Source organism: Phaethon aethereus (assembly GCF_964289735.1).
Source record: "Phaethon aethereus genome assembly, chromosome: 14".
NCBI classification, from domain to species: domain Eukaryota; kingdom Metazoa; phylum Chordata; class Aves; order Phaethontiformes; family Phaethontidae; genus Phaethon; species Phaethon aethereus.
This window is the reverse complement of record NC_138590.1, coordinates 14,607,101-14,620,535: the sequence shown is the minus strand read 5'-3', so window position 1 is coordinate 14,620,535 and position 13,435 is coordinate 14,607,101. Positions and strand designations below refer to the sequence as shown.

At 54.6% G+C, this 13,435-nt stretch overlaps 1 protein-coding gene across 1 annotated transcript in view; it reads right to left on the bottom strand.

Annotated features, from left to right (window-relative positions):
• Positions 1-6,270: 6,270 nt before the first annotated feature.
• FAT2 (FAT atypical cadherin 2) overlaps positions 6,271-13,435 on the bottom strand; it is a gene marked incomplete at its 5' end in the record, with an annotated part of 45,933 nt that continues 38,768 nt past the window's right edge. Inside the window, 4 exons of the mRNA XM_082006122.1 lie at positions 6,271-6,817; positions 7,651-8,243; positions 10,192-10,345; positions 12,838-13,279. Coding sequence (XP_081862248.1) covers positions 6,285-6,817; positions 7,651-8,243; positions 10,192-10,345; positions 12,838-13,279 — 1,722 coding nt within the window. The 3' untranslated portion in view covers positions 6,271-6,284. The remainder of the gene's footprint in view (positions 6,818-7,650; positions 8,244-10,191; positions 10,346-12,837; positions 13,280-13,435) is intronic.

Below are 13,435 nucleotides of genomic sequence, written 5' to 3'. Positions count from 1 at the left end.
AAGGCAGCCCACGCTCGGAGACGGCCGGGCGCCACGCCAGCATCGCTGCAGCTCAGCTTATCCTCACGCTGCTGAATAATTCATGCCATTGCAGTGCGTCATTAGTGGGGCTGTTTGGGAAATCAGTGCTACAAGAAGCCAATCTCTTGAAGCTGTGGCAGAAAAGTCTCCTTAAAGTATGCAGACTGATGGGGAGCGTGGTCCCCAGAGCGGGGTCTGAGGCCACCTGAACCCCAGGGCAGGAGGAGCGGCTGAGCACGGGCAGCTCCTGGTGGTTGGGGTATTGTGCTGGTTTTGGCTGGGATAGGATTAATTTTCTTCACAGCAACTAGTATGGGGCTGTGTTCTGGATCTGTGCTGAAAACAGTGTTTATTACACAGGGATGTTTTAGTTATTGCTGAGCAGTGCTTACACAGAGTTGAGGCCTTTTCTGTTCCTCACCCCACCAGCGAGCAGGCTGGGGGGCACAAGAAGCTGGGAGGGAACACAGCTGGGACAGCTGACCCCAGCTGACCAAAGGGACATTCCATACCATATGATATGCTCAGCATATAAAGTGGGGGGAAGAAGAAAGAAGGGAGGGACGCTTGGAGTGATGGCATCTGTCTTCCCAAGTAACTGTTACATGTGATGGAACCCTGCTTCCCTGGAATGGCTGAACCCCTGCCTGCCCATGGGAAGTGGTGAATGAATTCCTTGTTTTGCTTTGCTTGTGTGCACGGCTTTTGCTTTGCCTATTAAACTGTCGTTATCTCAACCCATGATTTTCTCATTTTTACTCTTCCAATTCTCTCCCCCATCCCACCCAGGTGGAGTGAGCAAGCGGCTGCGTGGGGCTTCCTTGCTGTCTGGGGTTAAACCACGGGGGTCCTTCTGCTTGAAGGATTCAAGATAACAACACATTTGATTGGAATGTGCTAGATTGAATTTATAGCTGTTAATGCTGTTTAGCTATTAATTGACAGGCTCCTGTGCTTGCCATGGGTTTGCTTGCCTCCCTGTATGTTAGTCTAATGCTCATTAGTGGCTGCTTTTTGCTTTCGCTGCTTGCTGTACTGCTGTACTGCTTATCACTGACTCTGCGGTGCCTGGGAACATTTTGATAAGAGCAATGGCGATGCGTCTGGGCTGGCAGATGGCCAGAGCATCGCTGCTGTTTCTGTGCTGCTGTACTGGACAGCTTGGAGCTCCAGTGTGAACTTGGGTCGAAGGGACTGTGACCTGTGGATGAGTCCACGTGGGAGCAGAACATCCTGAAGTGTCTGTGGCTGTGGATAAACTCATGCCAGAGCAGGTACATCTCAAAGCATCTGTGGCCATGGTTATGTCTGTGCCGTAGCAGGTATACTTCTGAAGGGATTGTGGCCCAAGGGTAAGTCCATGCTGGAGAAGGTACACCTTGAAGCATCTGTGGCTGTGCATGAGGCCATGCTGGAGTACCTCAAAGCGTGTGGCCATGGATAAGCCCACGACAGAGCAGGTACATCCCTGGAGGGACTGCAGCCGTGGGTAAGACCAGGCTGGAACAGGTTTCTTTCTGAAGGGACTGTAGCTGTAGGTAAGGCCACGCTGGAGCAGCTATACCTCTGGAGGTGTTGTGGCCCATGGATAAGGCCACGCTGGAACAGGCGCACCTCAAAGCGACTGTGGCTGTGGATAAGTCTATGCCACAGCAGGTATACTCCTGGAGAGACTGTGGCTCATAGATAAGGCTCCAGTTGGAGCAGGTACACCCCTAAGGGACTGCAGTCTGTGGATAAATCCAAGCTGGAGCAGAGGCAAAGGGAGGAGTTCATTGCAACATTAAACCCACTGGTCTGGTCCAGAGGGGCCAGGGGTGGAGATTGTAACGGAAATACCTTTAAATTGTTGTAGTCCATGATTTGAGTTGTATGTTACAGGAATTACTATAGCAGGAACCACCTGGCTGGAGGACAAGCCTTACAAGAAGCAGGGCAAGTGCAGCAGTGACCTGACCTGGCTTTGGTGCCCAGTAACTCCATGCAACACACCACCTCGCCTGTCCTGAGTGACCACCGTAAGGGATGGAGCCCAAAGTTGTGGACTAAACGAACTCAGTCGACATTTTGTGGACATTTGTGGACATTTTACAGGGGTGGCCCATAGATTAGGGGAATGATGTCTGTGTATTGTATCAAAGGGTGGGAAGGGGGGTAGTAATAAGAATGTATTGGATAGTGTGGGACCTGAGCACATCCCACCGTGGAGGAGTGAGCGAGCGGCTGCCTGGTGCTTGGTTGCTGGCTGGGGTTAAACCATGACAGGTATTTCTGACCGTGGAGAGTCACCATGGCTGGATCCATGGCCATCCTTTCTTCCAAGGGTTGCACCCGTTCCATGAAATGGCTTTGCTGAGGCTGCCGCTTCCCAGGTGTCACTTAGCAAAGAATCGTTTCTGTTGCCCTTGCCCTCCCCTGCCAAACCGAGGTGACCCCAGGGACTTAAAAGTCAAAAAGTCTAAAGGAAAATACCACCACTGTTATTTGTGCTGCTTCTGATGCTGGGAAGAATAATTTGAGTTCGCCTTATGGGAAAAAGCGGTGGATGTTGCTGAGAAACTGTGGCACTCTTGGAGCAAGGGTGGGAAGCCGGGAGGTGACAGCCTGGGCACCCCGTGGAAACCTGCCCAGACCCTGACCCACCAGCAGTGGTGGGTCCCTGCTGTGTCACCACTTGTGCCAGGGCTCGTGCCACCCCACTCCTGAAAGTGCCAGAGAGCTAAGGCACAAACTGGGGTTTATGAGCAGAAAACAGGGGCAGAGCAGGTGAACCCCATCATTTCCTTTGGCCATAAGAAAATACTGCTCCCCCAGCAAGCCTGAGGATGGCAGGCTCTTCACAACATCCCCTTGGCACGCAGCGGGGTGAGTCTGCTGCAGGGACCTGTCTGCGTTTAGAGTTTTATTAAAAATAGCCACAGGGAGCTACAAAGCTCACAAGCCCATCCTGGCAGAGGAAAGTCGAGCTGGGGACCTGCACAAGTGTAGCCAAGTGCTCCCTCCGCTGGCTTTAATGTGGGATTAATCCCAGCTGTGGTGGGGTTGCAGGGCTGGGGTGGGAGGGTTGGCCATGCCAGGTGATGCTCGTCCTGTGGCCAGCAGTTCAGGCAAGAGGGTGGCCATCCTGCTCTTCCCTTCTCAGCTTCTCTGCGTGGTGAGCCCCCCTCGAGCTGGCAGGTAGGATGCTGTGGGATCCCTGGGGTGTTTTGGGGAGTGGGGTGAGTCCCTGGCTTGGGATGTGGAGCTGGTGGCAGGATTTGCATTGGTTGTGTGGTCAGACTGGGGGTTTGGAGCAGCGTGCTGTGTGCGGTACTGGTGGGTTTCCCTTCTCCTGCTGCTTGTGCTGCTCCTGCCCAGAGGCAGCCCCGGTCCTGGGTCTGGCAGAGATGGCACCGTGCTCTGCCTACAAAGTGCTTTAGAGTTGTAGGGTAATTAAGGCTGGCAGGGACCTTGGGGAGGTCTCTCCTCCAACCTGAAGCAACTTTTGGAATTACAAAAAAAAGTTTTTTTTACTCACACCTCTTCCAGGATCTCTCCTGTGTTTCTCCATGCAACCCATTGATGTCTGAGCTTAGAAATGCTGTGCCCAAATTAATATGCAGGGTTTGTGCTCTTTTAGGATGAAGGTGTTGAGGGGGGTTTAGGAAGCAAAACAAACAGCTAAAATATCAGTCCTAATTCAGGCAGGGACTGATTTCTGCCGAGCAGAGCTGGCTCTCAAAGGAGGAGGCTGTATTCCCTTGCAAACCTTGGGGTAATTCAGGGCCTGGGCCAGCTGTGGGGCTGGTTCCAATCTGTATCTGGGCTGTCCAGCGAGAACGTCCTTGTGTGTCCCAAATACAGTTCCCCTTTCCCTGATTTTGGTCCCAGGAGGGAATATGAATAGCAGTTTTTTTCACATCTGTTGGTTGTCCAGGCCAAGCGTCTCTATTTGGGCATCCCGAGCCTCCCTGTGTTTGTGCTCTTTCTTCTGTGCCCTCCCTCAGTTCTGCACTAAGGCACCCAGCAGTTGAAAGCCAAAAAGTTGAGGCTTGGGTCAATAAGCGCTGGGAGAGTGGTTTCTGGGATGGAGTTGGTGGGATGTGTAATACTGATGATGTTGAGGGCTGTGGTCGGTGTTTAAGACTCTGAGATATCCCTTCACCAGTACCTGGGAGTGCTGCTGTTTGGATGGGTCCTCCTGAACCTCCCAGGCACAACCCTGGTGTGTTCCTAGTGCTGCTGCACCCCTGTGGCCGGGGTCCTGCCTCTCCCCCGAGCAGGCTGATCTCTGGGCAGGGGATGCAGAGGCGCTGCCCCAGGCGGGGGTGGTCCCACTCATAGGTCACTGCTGGGGTCATTTGGCCCCCTCCCAGAAGTTGGCCCTTGGAGGCACTGGTCCCCCCATTGCCATCTCCGTGGTGATACCTCGTGACATCACTGACACTCAAAGCATTGCTGAGCTTTAGTGATGTCAGCAGCTGTGGCTGGGGAAACTCTGAGATGGATCCCACTCTCCGGCTGGCGGCGAGCCCCTCCAGAGGCGGCTGCCTGGTGTGCGTGGGGCAGTGACAGCGGTGACGAGCCCGGGGTTTTTGGTGGGGGAAAAAACCTGTCGAAGTGCATGAGAGCTCTGCGAGGTAAACCAGGCCATGCTCTGGGGGGGTGGCTGGTGGCCCTGATGCCCAGGGGATGCTCTGGCAGGGGAGTGGGGCTGTGGGCAGGTGCTGGCCGCTGTGTCCCATGGAGCCTGTGCTGGGCATTTTGGGGACTTCTCTGCAGATGTGCTTGAGCCGGGTGTATTTTCCAGGCTAACTGGGTGACAGTCATCTCCTTAAGGGCTGTGGCTTTACTGCCAGACATGAGATGAATTTCTGTTTTGCTAAGTGTGTTTGGCTGGGGATGGAAGTCAAGGCAGCGCTTGGCTTTGGGTCCTTTCAGCCCCTTTGCTACTGAGCTAACAGATACGGGAGGCTTGTGCCTTCCCAAAGCGAGGCAGGCTGCCCTGGGTCTGCCTCCTTCCTCTAGCCCTTATAGGATCCTCAAAGATGCGTTGAACTTGCTGTCTTGGTATTTCTCTGAAGACTCAAGAGTCTGGGAGTGCTGGTGTCCAAAATAAGCTGTTATTCCCTGGGCTGCCCTTGCCTGGAACTAGGCAGGGAAGCCCTATTTACAAGGGAATCCCTGAGTTATTCAATAAAATCGTAATAGTAAAAAAATCCAAACTCTTTTAATACTTTCCAAAAATCAACAACAAAAAAGTTACATCAACCAACCAAAGAAAACCTCTCACGAAAAAACGATACATTTCCAAGCACAAGGACATACAGGCAAACCCACGCTCAATAGCGTCGGTGCCCCGTCTCGGGTAGGAGATGCCACGTGGTGCTGGCCAGTCTTTCTGGGATACGTTGAGGAGCCCCAGCTGGGCAGCAGGACCCTGTACCGCTGCGTTCAGCATGGGACCATGACAGCCATGGGGACACGTCTGTGCTTGTGTCTTCAGGGCAGGGTCTCCCTTACTCCTGCGAGCGCAGCCCGACTGGGCAGGGGTCTTGCTTTGCTGCTAGCTGCACTGGTTTGAGTCTGTGGGCGGCTCCTGGTGCAACGAAGCTTATTGCTTGGTTTTTCTACAGAAATTAACTATTTTCTTGGACTTCTGTTTGGCCAAGTGAGGGACATGCTGATGGCTGAGAGAGCTGCATTCCCTCATCTCTCTCCCTGTGTTGGGGAGCAGACATGGAAGAGGGCTTGCACCAGCCGATCCATTCCACTGGGCAAACTGTTGGCTCAATGCAAGACCTCTGAGCCAGAGCTGGGGGCAGGGAGCCTCTGCTATCCCACCAGGGGCACTCCCAGGCTGTGCATCGCTAGTCCTTTCGCACCTTCACCACCACAACTGCTGCCATGCCTGCAGTGCTTGCCCTCTTCCTCCTCCTCCTCATCCCCGTGGCCAGGGAGCCTGGGGTGGGAGGAGGTGGCACGCTGCGGTCCTGCGCGGTGTCAGAGGAAGTCCCCTTGACAAGGAGGCAGGTTAGTCATTGGCATCCCAGGAACATCCTCCATGTCCCGGCAGTGGCTGGAGCATTTCCCCTCTGTTTGCAGCAGGAGCACCATGGAAGGCAGTGGGGGGAAAGATCCAGCCAAATTACAACCCAGCTGTGCAGGGTGAGATGCCGCAAGCTGGGGGGGGACACGTAAGCCTCCCTTCGGTGGCACGTGCCAGCCCCCTGCACACTGTTCTGCGTGGAGATGCGCTTCTCATCTCGAGGACGAGCCCTCTGTTAAAACATCACCTCCTCGCAGCTCCCGTAGTCACTCTCCACCATGTCAGAGCCCTCATAGTTGGGGGGGGGAAGGGGCTGGGCTCGGATGGTGGGCTGGTGGCCCACCTCGCAGTCTGCATAGGAGGGCTGGGCCACGCTCAGGCGCATGCTCACCCGCTTGTAGCCAGGGTCGGGCTGGTACGGGATGCCCTCGCCCTGTACCAGCTGGGCTGGGTAGTAGCTGATGGCCGTATATTCGTTCTGGCATTGAGATGCTCCCATGTCCATGGAGCTGAGTGGCAAGAAGTCCTCCAGGTTCTGGTTGCTGTAGCGGGGCGGGATGGGGGCCCGCTTGTTGCTCTGGTCCAGTGGGAAGGGAAAGCCCCCGTAAAGAGCGACCGGCTCAGCGTCTGCTGGTGGAGGGGGCGGCGGAGGGAGAGGAGGGTGGGAGGAGGATGCAGGAGGGCCTTGAATGATCTCGTAGTGGGAATATTCCTGGACATCTGATGACAGGTACCGGGGGGGCCAGTAAGTTGTTTCTGCTGGGTAGACTGGAATAAAATAGAGTTGTGTTAGATGCAGTTCAAGCTGTTGTTTTCCCCCTCTTGCCCTTCCGCTAATGCGTTCTGTAGACTCTGAGCCTGCAGGAGGTGTGGCAGACCAGGGAAGAGAGGAGACATGAGGGCAGGGGACTTGTAGTTGCCGCTTTGGGAATTGAGGGGACCTGAGGGCACCCCTGGCTGTGCCAGGGCAGTGTTCCCACCAGCACATCCCCTGCTCTAGCACCCAAGAGACAGACTCCATCATGCCACTTGGATGCGAGAAGCTTGCATGATGAAGGGATGGGGGCAGAGAAAGTGATCCACTGGATCTCTCCCTTTCCCCGTAGTTACTCTGGTGAACTCTCTTCTAACAGCAACCTTTGGTAACGAACTCCTGCATGGGGAGAAAGCCGTAACCTTGCTGTCCGGAGCTGTGCAAGGTGTTTCCCTGAGGGTGTGATCCCTCTGCGGAGGAGCGTTGATGCAAATGTCTCCACTAAAACTCACACTGACTTTTAGGTTCTTAGTTTTTTACCCTTGGCTTCATTGTTCTCTTTTATAGGGTCTTTTGACCTAGGATGTGTGGGAATCGAGGCTATGCATTAATGGTTTCCTGGTTGTTTGTGTATGAGACTGAGCATCTTAAAGCTGAAAACTGGGATGTACTGGTGAGCAGGGAGGGAAAAGCCAATAAAGGATCTATAGCAGGGCTTGGGCAGCATTTGCCTTTGCTTTGCTTGGCTTTAACCAATACTGTTGGTCCCTCAAATTTGCAAACCCTCGATCCACTTCACAGAGGGAAGAGGGGTGTGTAAGAGCAAGAAAAAACTGTGGCTACTGACCCATATCCTCTCTGGCCCAGGTGCACTTGATGAAGGACTCATTGTCAGAGTTGGATGGGGGGGCAGCGGGGGGCAGGTTGGGTGCCACGCTGCACACGATAGTGCCCCGATGCTTTGGGGCATTGGCCGAGTTGAAGGTGACGAACTCTGGGGTGCTGGTGTGTTTGCGCTGCTCTGGTGTGGCCCGGTCCAGGTTGTTGTGTGCTGCATCGCTGAGGATGTTGAGTTCGATGGGTGGCACAGCTTGGGTGCCCACGCCTACACTCTTGGAGAACTCGCTTTTGGAGAGCAGGTCAGGGTCCTCCCGAGCCACGGGCTTATGTGCCTTGGCTCGGTGACAGTAGCGCTTGCGGATGAGCACAAAGGCCACGGCCAGGATCACCAGCCCCAGCACGCCAGCCACGATCTCCGCGATCTCCTCGGGGCCCACCGCCCACTGTGTGGGCACGATGGCGGGGGTGATGATGGGCTGTGTGCAGTAGTCCCCCTGGTAATCCGATGGGCAGATGCAATGGACGGATCCCTGGTTGCTCACACAGCGCCCTGCGTTTCGGCATGGGTTGTCTTGGCACTCTTCGGCCAGCTTCTCACACCTGTGGTGAGGGCAGGGTGGAGAAGACCACCGTTAGCCTGGGGATACAGCTAAAACTAGGTAATCCTATTCCCAGCTCTGACTTACACCAGCCAAAGATGCTCCATCCTTCTCTGCTTTCCCTCTCTTGCTAGACTCATGCTACCTGCCTCTCCTGGCAGATGACTGTGATCCTTGAGTATAAAATGGCGCTTTTCAGGAGACCATACTTTACAGGATGGTCCTGTTTTTCAGTGATAGACAACAAATTAAAATGGGGGGCTCCCTGCCTCAGAGGAGTATTTGGAGTTTCTAGGACTAAGGCTGCATAGAGAGATGCTCCCATCCTGTTAAATTAGGGAGCCCAGGATCACTCTTAGATGTGTTCACCTCTTATGAAGTCTCATGTGTCCTCCAGGCTCTGTGGGGTCTCAGGGTGATCTGTGGGTGTCTGCAGGTTGCAGCAAACATTTGAGGAACATATAGCCTGAGAAGTGGTGAATGGGCATACTGGTAGGAGAGGCTTTTTTGGCGTTTTATGAAGCATCTCCAAAACTGAGACTGAATTTCTGATTCTCCGTCCTGCTCTACCCCACACAACCTAAACATTCCCCAACAGTACAGGGTACCTTTCCTTCCAACAGTGATGATCTCCCCATGCTAGGGAGAATATGCAATGCTTTGTTGGCTTTCCTTCATTTTTTTTTTTTTTTTCTTGCTGCTGAACAAACTCTGTGAGGTTTGGGCTCCTCTTGTTTCTTAATCAGTGTTTTAGGATGTGTGAGCTGGTGTGTGCAACATGCACCCACAGGCTCTGGCTGGATGACCAGTGATTTCGGATATTACACTGCCACCTAATGCTCAGCTACATACTTTTATTCCAAGAGTTGCACAAATAATTTCTGCCTTTGCATTGATTCAAAGGACCGGTGTTCATTCTGGCTAGGGCGGAAGGATGAACTGAAGGTGATGCTGTCTGAGCCTGTGCAGGGCAGCTCTCATCAGGCTGGGCTGGAGGCAGGGCAGGGGGCTTGGAGGGGGTGCGTGGCTGCGGCGGGTAACGCTGAGCAGCACAGCAGCCTCTGGGCCTGGGTTAATTCTCTAGCTGCAGGTATCTGGCAAGTGTGCACTGACTTTTCATATATGGGAAATGTATCCAAGCTGTAACGCTGCTGGCGAGAACTTCAAAGTGATATGAACTGTAGGGTTCAGGGCCAAAGCCAGACACTCCAACACCCCGTGATAACGGGGATCTGTAGGTTATCTGACAGGAGAGGGGGAATGGCATCCTGCACCTGCTTTTCAGCGTAGCTCACTATCCTGAGCTGAGCTTTGAATGGGATGAATCGTGCCTGTGACCTGGGACGGAAATTCCGCTGGACAAGCCCTGCAGAGCTGGTCGTGGGCAGAAGCAGCCCCTGTAGCACCCAGGGTGGGTGTCCCAGCTACTGAGGGAGGTAGCAGCTCACAACTGTGCTAGCCAGCCTCCTCCCAGCCTCAGGGCATCCTCCTGCCTCCCACTGCAGTGCCTGCCCGTGCCCTGCTCCCAGGCAGCCCTGGCCTCAAGGAGGATGCCACCGTCGCAGCCAAGCTCAGCACAGACCGCAGGGAGGAGCAGCATGTGGGGATAGACTCTGCCCTTGCACGGAGAGGCTTTGAACCCGCACCAAGCGTAACATCTGCAGGCATTCAAAGCATCTGTGAGGAGAGGAGATTTTTTTTCTTTTTTTTTTTTCCCTCCAGCTCAGAGGAGGTGGGCACGGAGAGGCAGCGACCACATGAGGCAGAGCTATTTATGCCCTGGTCTGCTCAGCTCTGCCTTTGGACACTTCCCTGCTGCAGTTGTCAAGTACACGCAATGTACACTTAAACCCAGAGTGTCTGGTGCACTCCAGAAACATGCGATGATCATTGGCAGAGATGAGGTTTTCATGGGAGATCACCTGGCCCGAAGCTTGCCCAGACCTTACCTTTCGCCCAGGTACCAGTCAGGGCAGTGGCAGGAGTAGCCAGTGGCGGAGAGGCTGCAGGTTCCCCCGTGCAGGCAGGGCTTGGACTCGCAGGGACTGTCCCCTAGCTCACAGCGCTCGCCAGAAAACAGCCCGGGGCAGATGCAGGTGTAACCTGGAGAGGGTGAGACAGTGCCATGAGGAGACTGTATCTGGATGGCAGAACTAGCCAGTGCCTGGTGCTGGTGGCACCCACAGAGGCCTCAATCTGGCTACCTGGGCATAGGTACTTGCTGCTGCAGAGGTGCTGTTGGGCACCCAAGCCACCCACGGAGGGCTGGTGGGTACCTTACAGGACCTGGAGCAGTTGCGGGAGGCTGGCTGGCCACGATGGGGCAATGCAATGGCTATTTAAGCAACAAGTCAAGCCTATCCTCTCCTGACACAGACTGTCTCCTTCCAGGGGTGTATTTGGGGCACAGCTTTATTGCACGGAGAAGCTGGGGGACAAATTCAGGTTAAAGGAAGGGGAGCCTGGCTGGCTGATTCACAGTTTCTGACTCTGCTAAATGCAATCCTCTGTAACTTATTGTTCTCTGAAGTCTTTGGTCCTGCGAGTTCTCGTGGTATGAAGCGCCTGTCTAAACACGTCAGGTTTCTCTTGCCTACGGGAGGTGTCTGGTCGCAGCCAGAGAGAAACCTGGGGACTCGGAGGGGGCTGCTGCTGTTTGTGTTTTTGGCTGCTGTTTAGTGTAGCCCTAAGCATGGGAATGTCCCTGGCTGTGCCGAGCTCCTGCTAGTCACTCGGCTGGTGGTGCCATGTGGGAAGTTCAGAGCTTCTATCTTGCAGCGTGCTTGAAAAGTCTTTGCCACTCGTCCACAAGCTAAACATCCCTGCGTTAGAGCACAGGCTGAACAAATGCAGACCTGTTTCCACATGCGTGTTAGTGGTTGTACAGCAAGGACGTGCTGACACTCGTGCAGCAGGTGCTGGACATGGCCTGTAGGGCTATGAGTGCCCAAACACACGTGTACCTGGATGCGGGGGTTCACATGTGTTTGCACCTGTGGTCCTGAGCGCTGTGGTTGATGTGGCGGCTGGTCTGGCTTTGACCCTTTCCGCACAGATGTGTTCTCATGTGGCCACGTGGCTTACCTGGGCTCGCTTGCACAGACGTGTCTTTGCCTGTGCATGTAATCCCACGCCTGACATCCCCGGGCAGAGCTTTGCATAAACACTTGCTGCATGCCCGTGGTCTCCAGGACTGAGCCCGCAATGCTCAAGGAAGCCAAACACCCAGGATAACCTCACAAACTAAACGTCCCTTGAGCAACCCCTTCCCTGCAGCCGTGTCCTGCGTGTTTCTGCCTGGGGCCACGTCCCACAGGCTCTTTCCTGGGCAGCTGGGCCATTTGCAGGAGAAGTTGATCACCTTGGAAGGAAACTATGGGGAGGGCACTGGATAATTATTAGATTACAAGTGAGGGAATGATTTTTCTCCTTCCTCCTCCCATTGTATGCTCTCTGCAAAGCAAGCAGGTGGATGTCTTGACTTAGAGCAGAGATGAGTTTTCACCTCGTGGCTTTGAGCCCCTTTCAGCTCAGCCGGACGGGTTTTCTGTGCGGAGGGTCTCGAGAGTAAGGCTGAGGCGCAAGTGCCAGCAGGGCTAACTGTTTGGTTTGGGTGCAGCTCGTGTCAAACAAGTTCAGCTGAGCCAGGCAGCTGCTGAGTCGACAGGGCTGGGAATCTTGTTCCCAGAGGCTGCGGGCAGGGCAGGAGGAGGTGTGCTCCCTCCTCCGTCCCTGCTTGCTTGCTGGGCAGGGTGTGGGCTTTGGCAATGGCCCTGAAGAGCAGAGAGCTGCGGGAGGAGCTCCTGCCCCATGCAGCAGCCTGGAGAGCACCCCTCCGCCCCAAGGAAGGGCCAAAGCGCAGATGGCAACTGTCTTGATAGGCAGGGTGTTATGGGGCGCAGCCCCACTGTGCTGGAAGCTGGGACTTGGGTGTAGGGCAGTGACACAAGGGCAGACATCGCTGGGAGCAGTTCCTCTCCCTGAGGGCACTGCAAACCAGCCCTGTCCCTGTAGTACAGCTCGAGGCAGGGAGACCCTTTGATGGAAGGAACGGGGCAATGGTGAGCCTGTCTTGGGAAAAGCTTGGTACCAAACCTCTGTTGAGCATGCGCACCCCATACTAGCCTGAGACTCTTGGATTTGAACTTACGGTTTTCCCATATCCCTTCCCATAGACTCGGGGAGTCACTGACTGCAGTGGGAATAGACCAAGATCTTGGCTTGTTTCTGCCCAGATATCATCGCTGCATGATCCCATCTTGCCCCAATTCCAGCCTTGCTAATGGCTCCTTAAGCAAAGAGGATGCAGAGGGGTGGGTGGAATTTCTATTTGCATGTGAGTTTTTGGCAACGCTGTGCTCTCCTAGGTCATGCACACTCCTTAGAAACACCTTCCTGCCCTCCGGGCCATGGTCTGCCGATGAGAGCCAGGATGATGATCTCATACCCCCCAGCTGCTGCTGCAAGGAGTCAGCTATCACTTGAGGTCCCCCAGGACAGGGGACCTCTGATTCTTCTCTGGAGTAGCCCCTCACATAGGCATGAATGAAGCCCTCCCCTCACTGCTTATTGCTCCGCGTGGGATATTCACATACCTCCTCCATGAGTTTCAGAGCACATCCCGTTGTTGAGGCACGGGTTGCTGCTGCAGGCACCGGTCGGGGAGCAACACTGCTTTATTCCCACCTCCTCCATGACTTCCTTTGATTGCCCTTTTCCGGGCAGGAGAACCACTTCTCTGCCATTGATTGCAACCACATCCAGGCAACCCCTGAACCCTCGTGTGACTCTCTGGGACTGGAGCAGCTGCCGGAGGCCCCCAAAAAGCAAGTCTCGTCTGCCCTGGGAGATGCTACAGGATGCTGGCAGCTGGAGAGAGGCGTTGCCCAGTCCATCGATGAGCAGGCGGACAGATGTGTTCTTCACCTCCAGGAAGACCGAGTGCCACTCGCCGTCACTCACAAAACGTGAGGAGGAGAGGTTCCCAGTGTAGTTCCCCCGGCAGCTGTACCCAAGTTGAGGCACTCCATTAACAATCTGCAAAACACATCCCAGAAGTCACGGTTAGCTGTGATACAGGTGGCTGCTGTTCATGGAGGCTTTCAACACTTCTCCTGCCGCTTGTTCCTCTCTCTCCCTGCCTAAGCATTGAGAGTCAAGATGAACCCCAACTTTCAGACTCCAAGAATTACC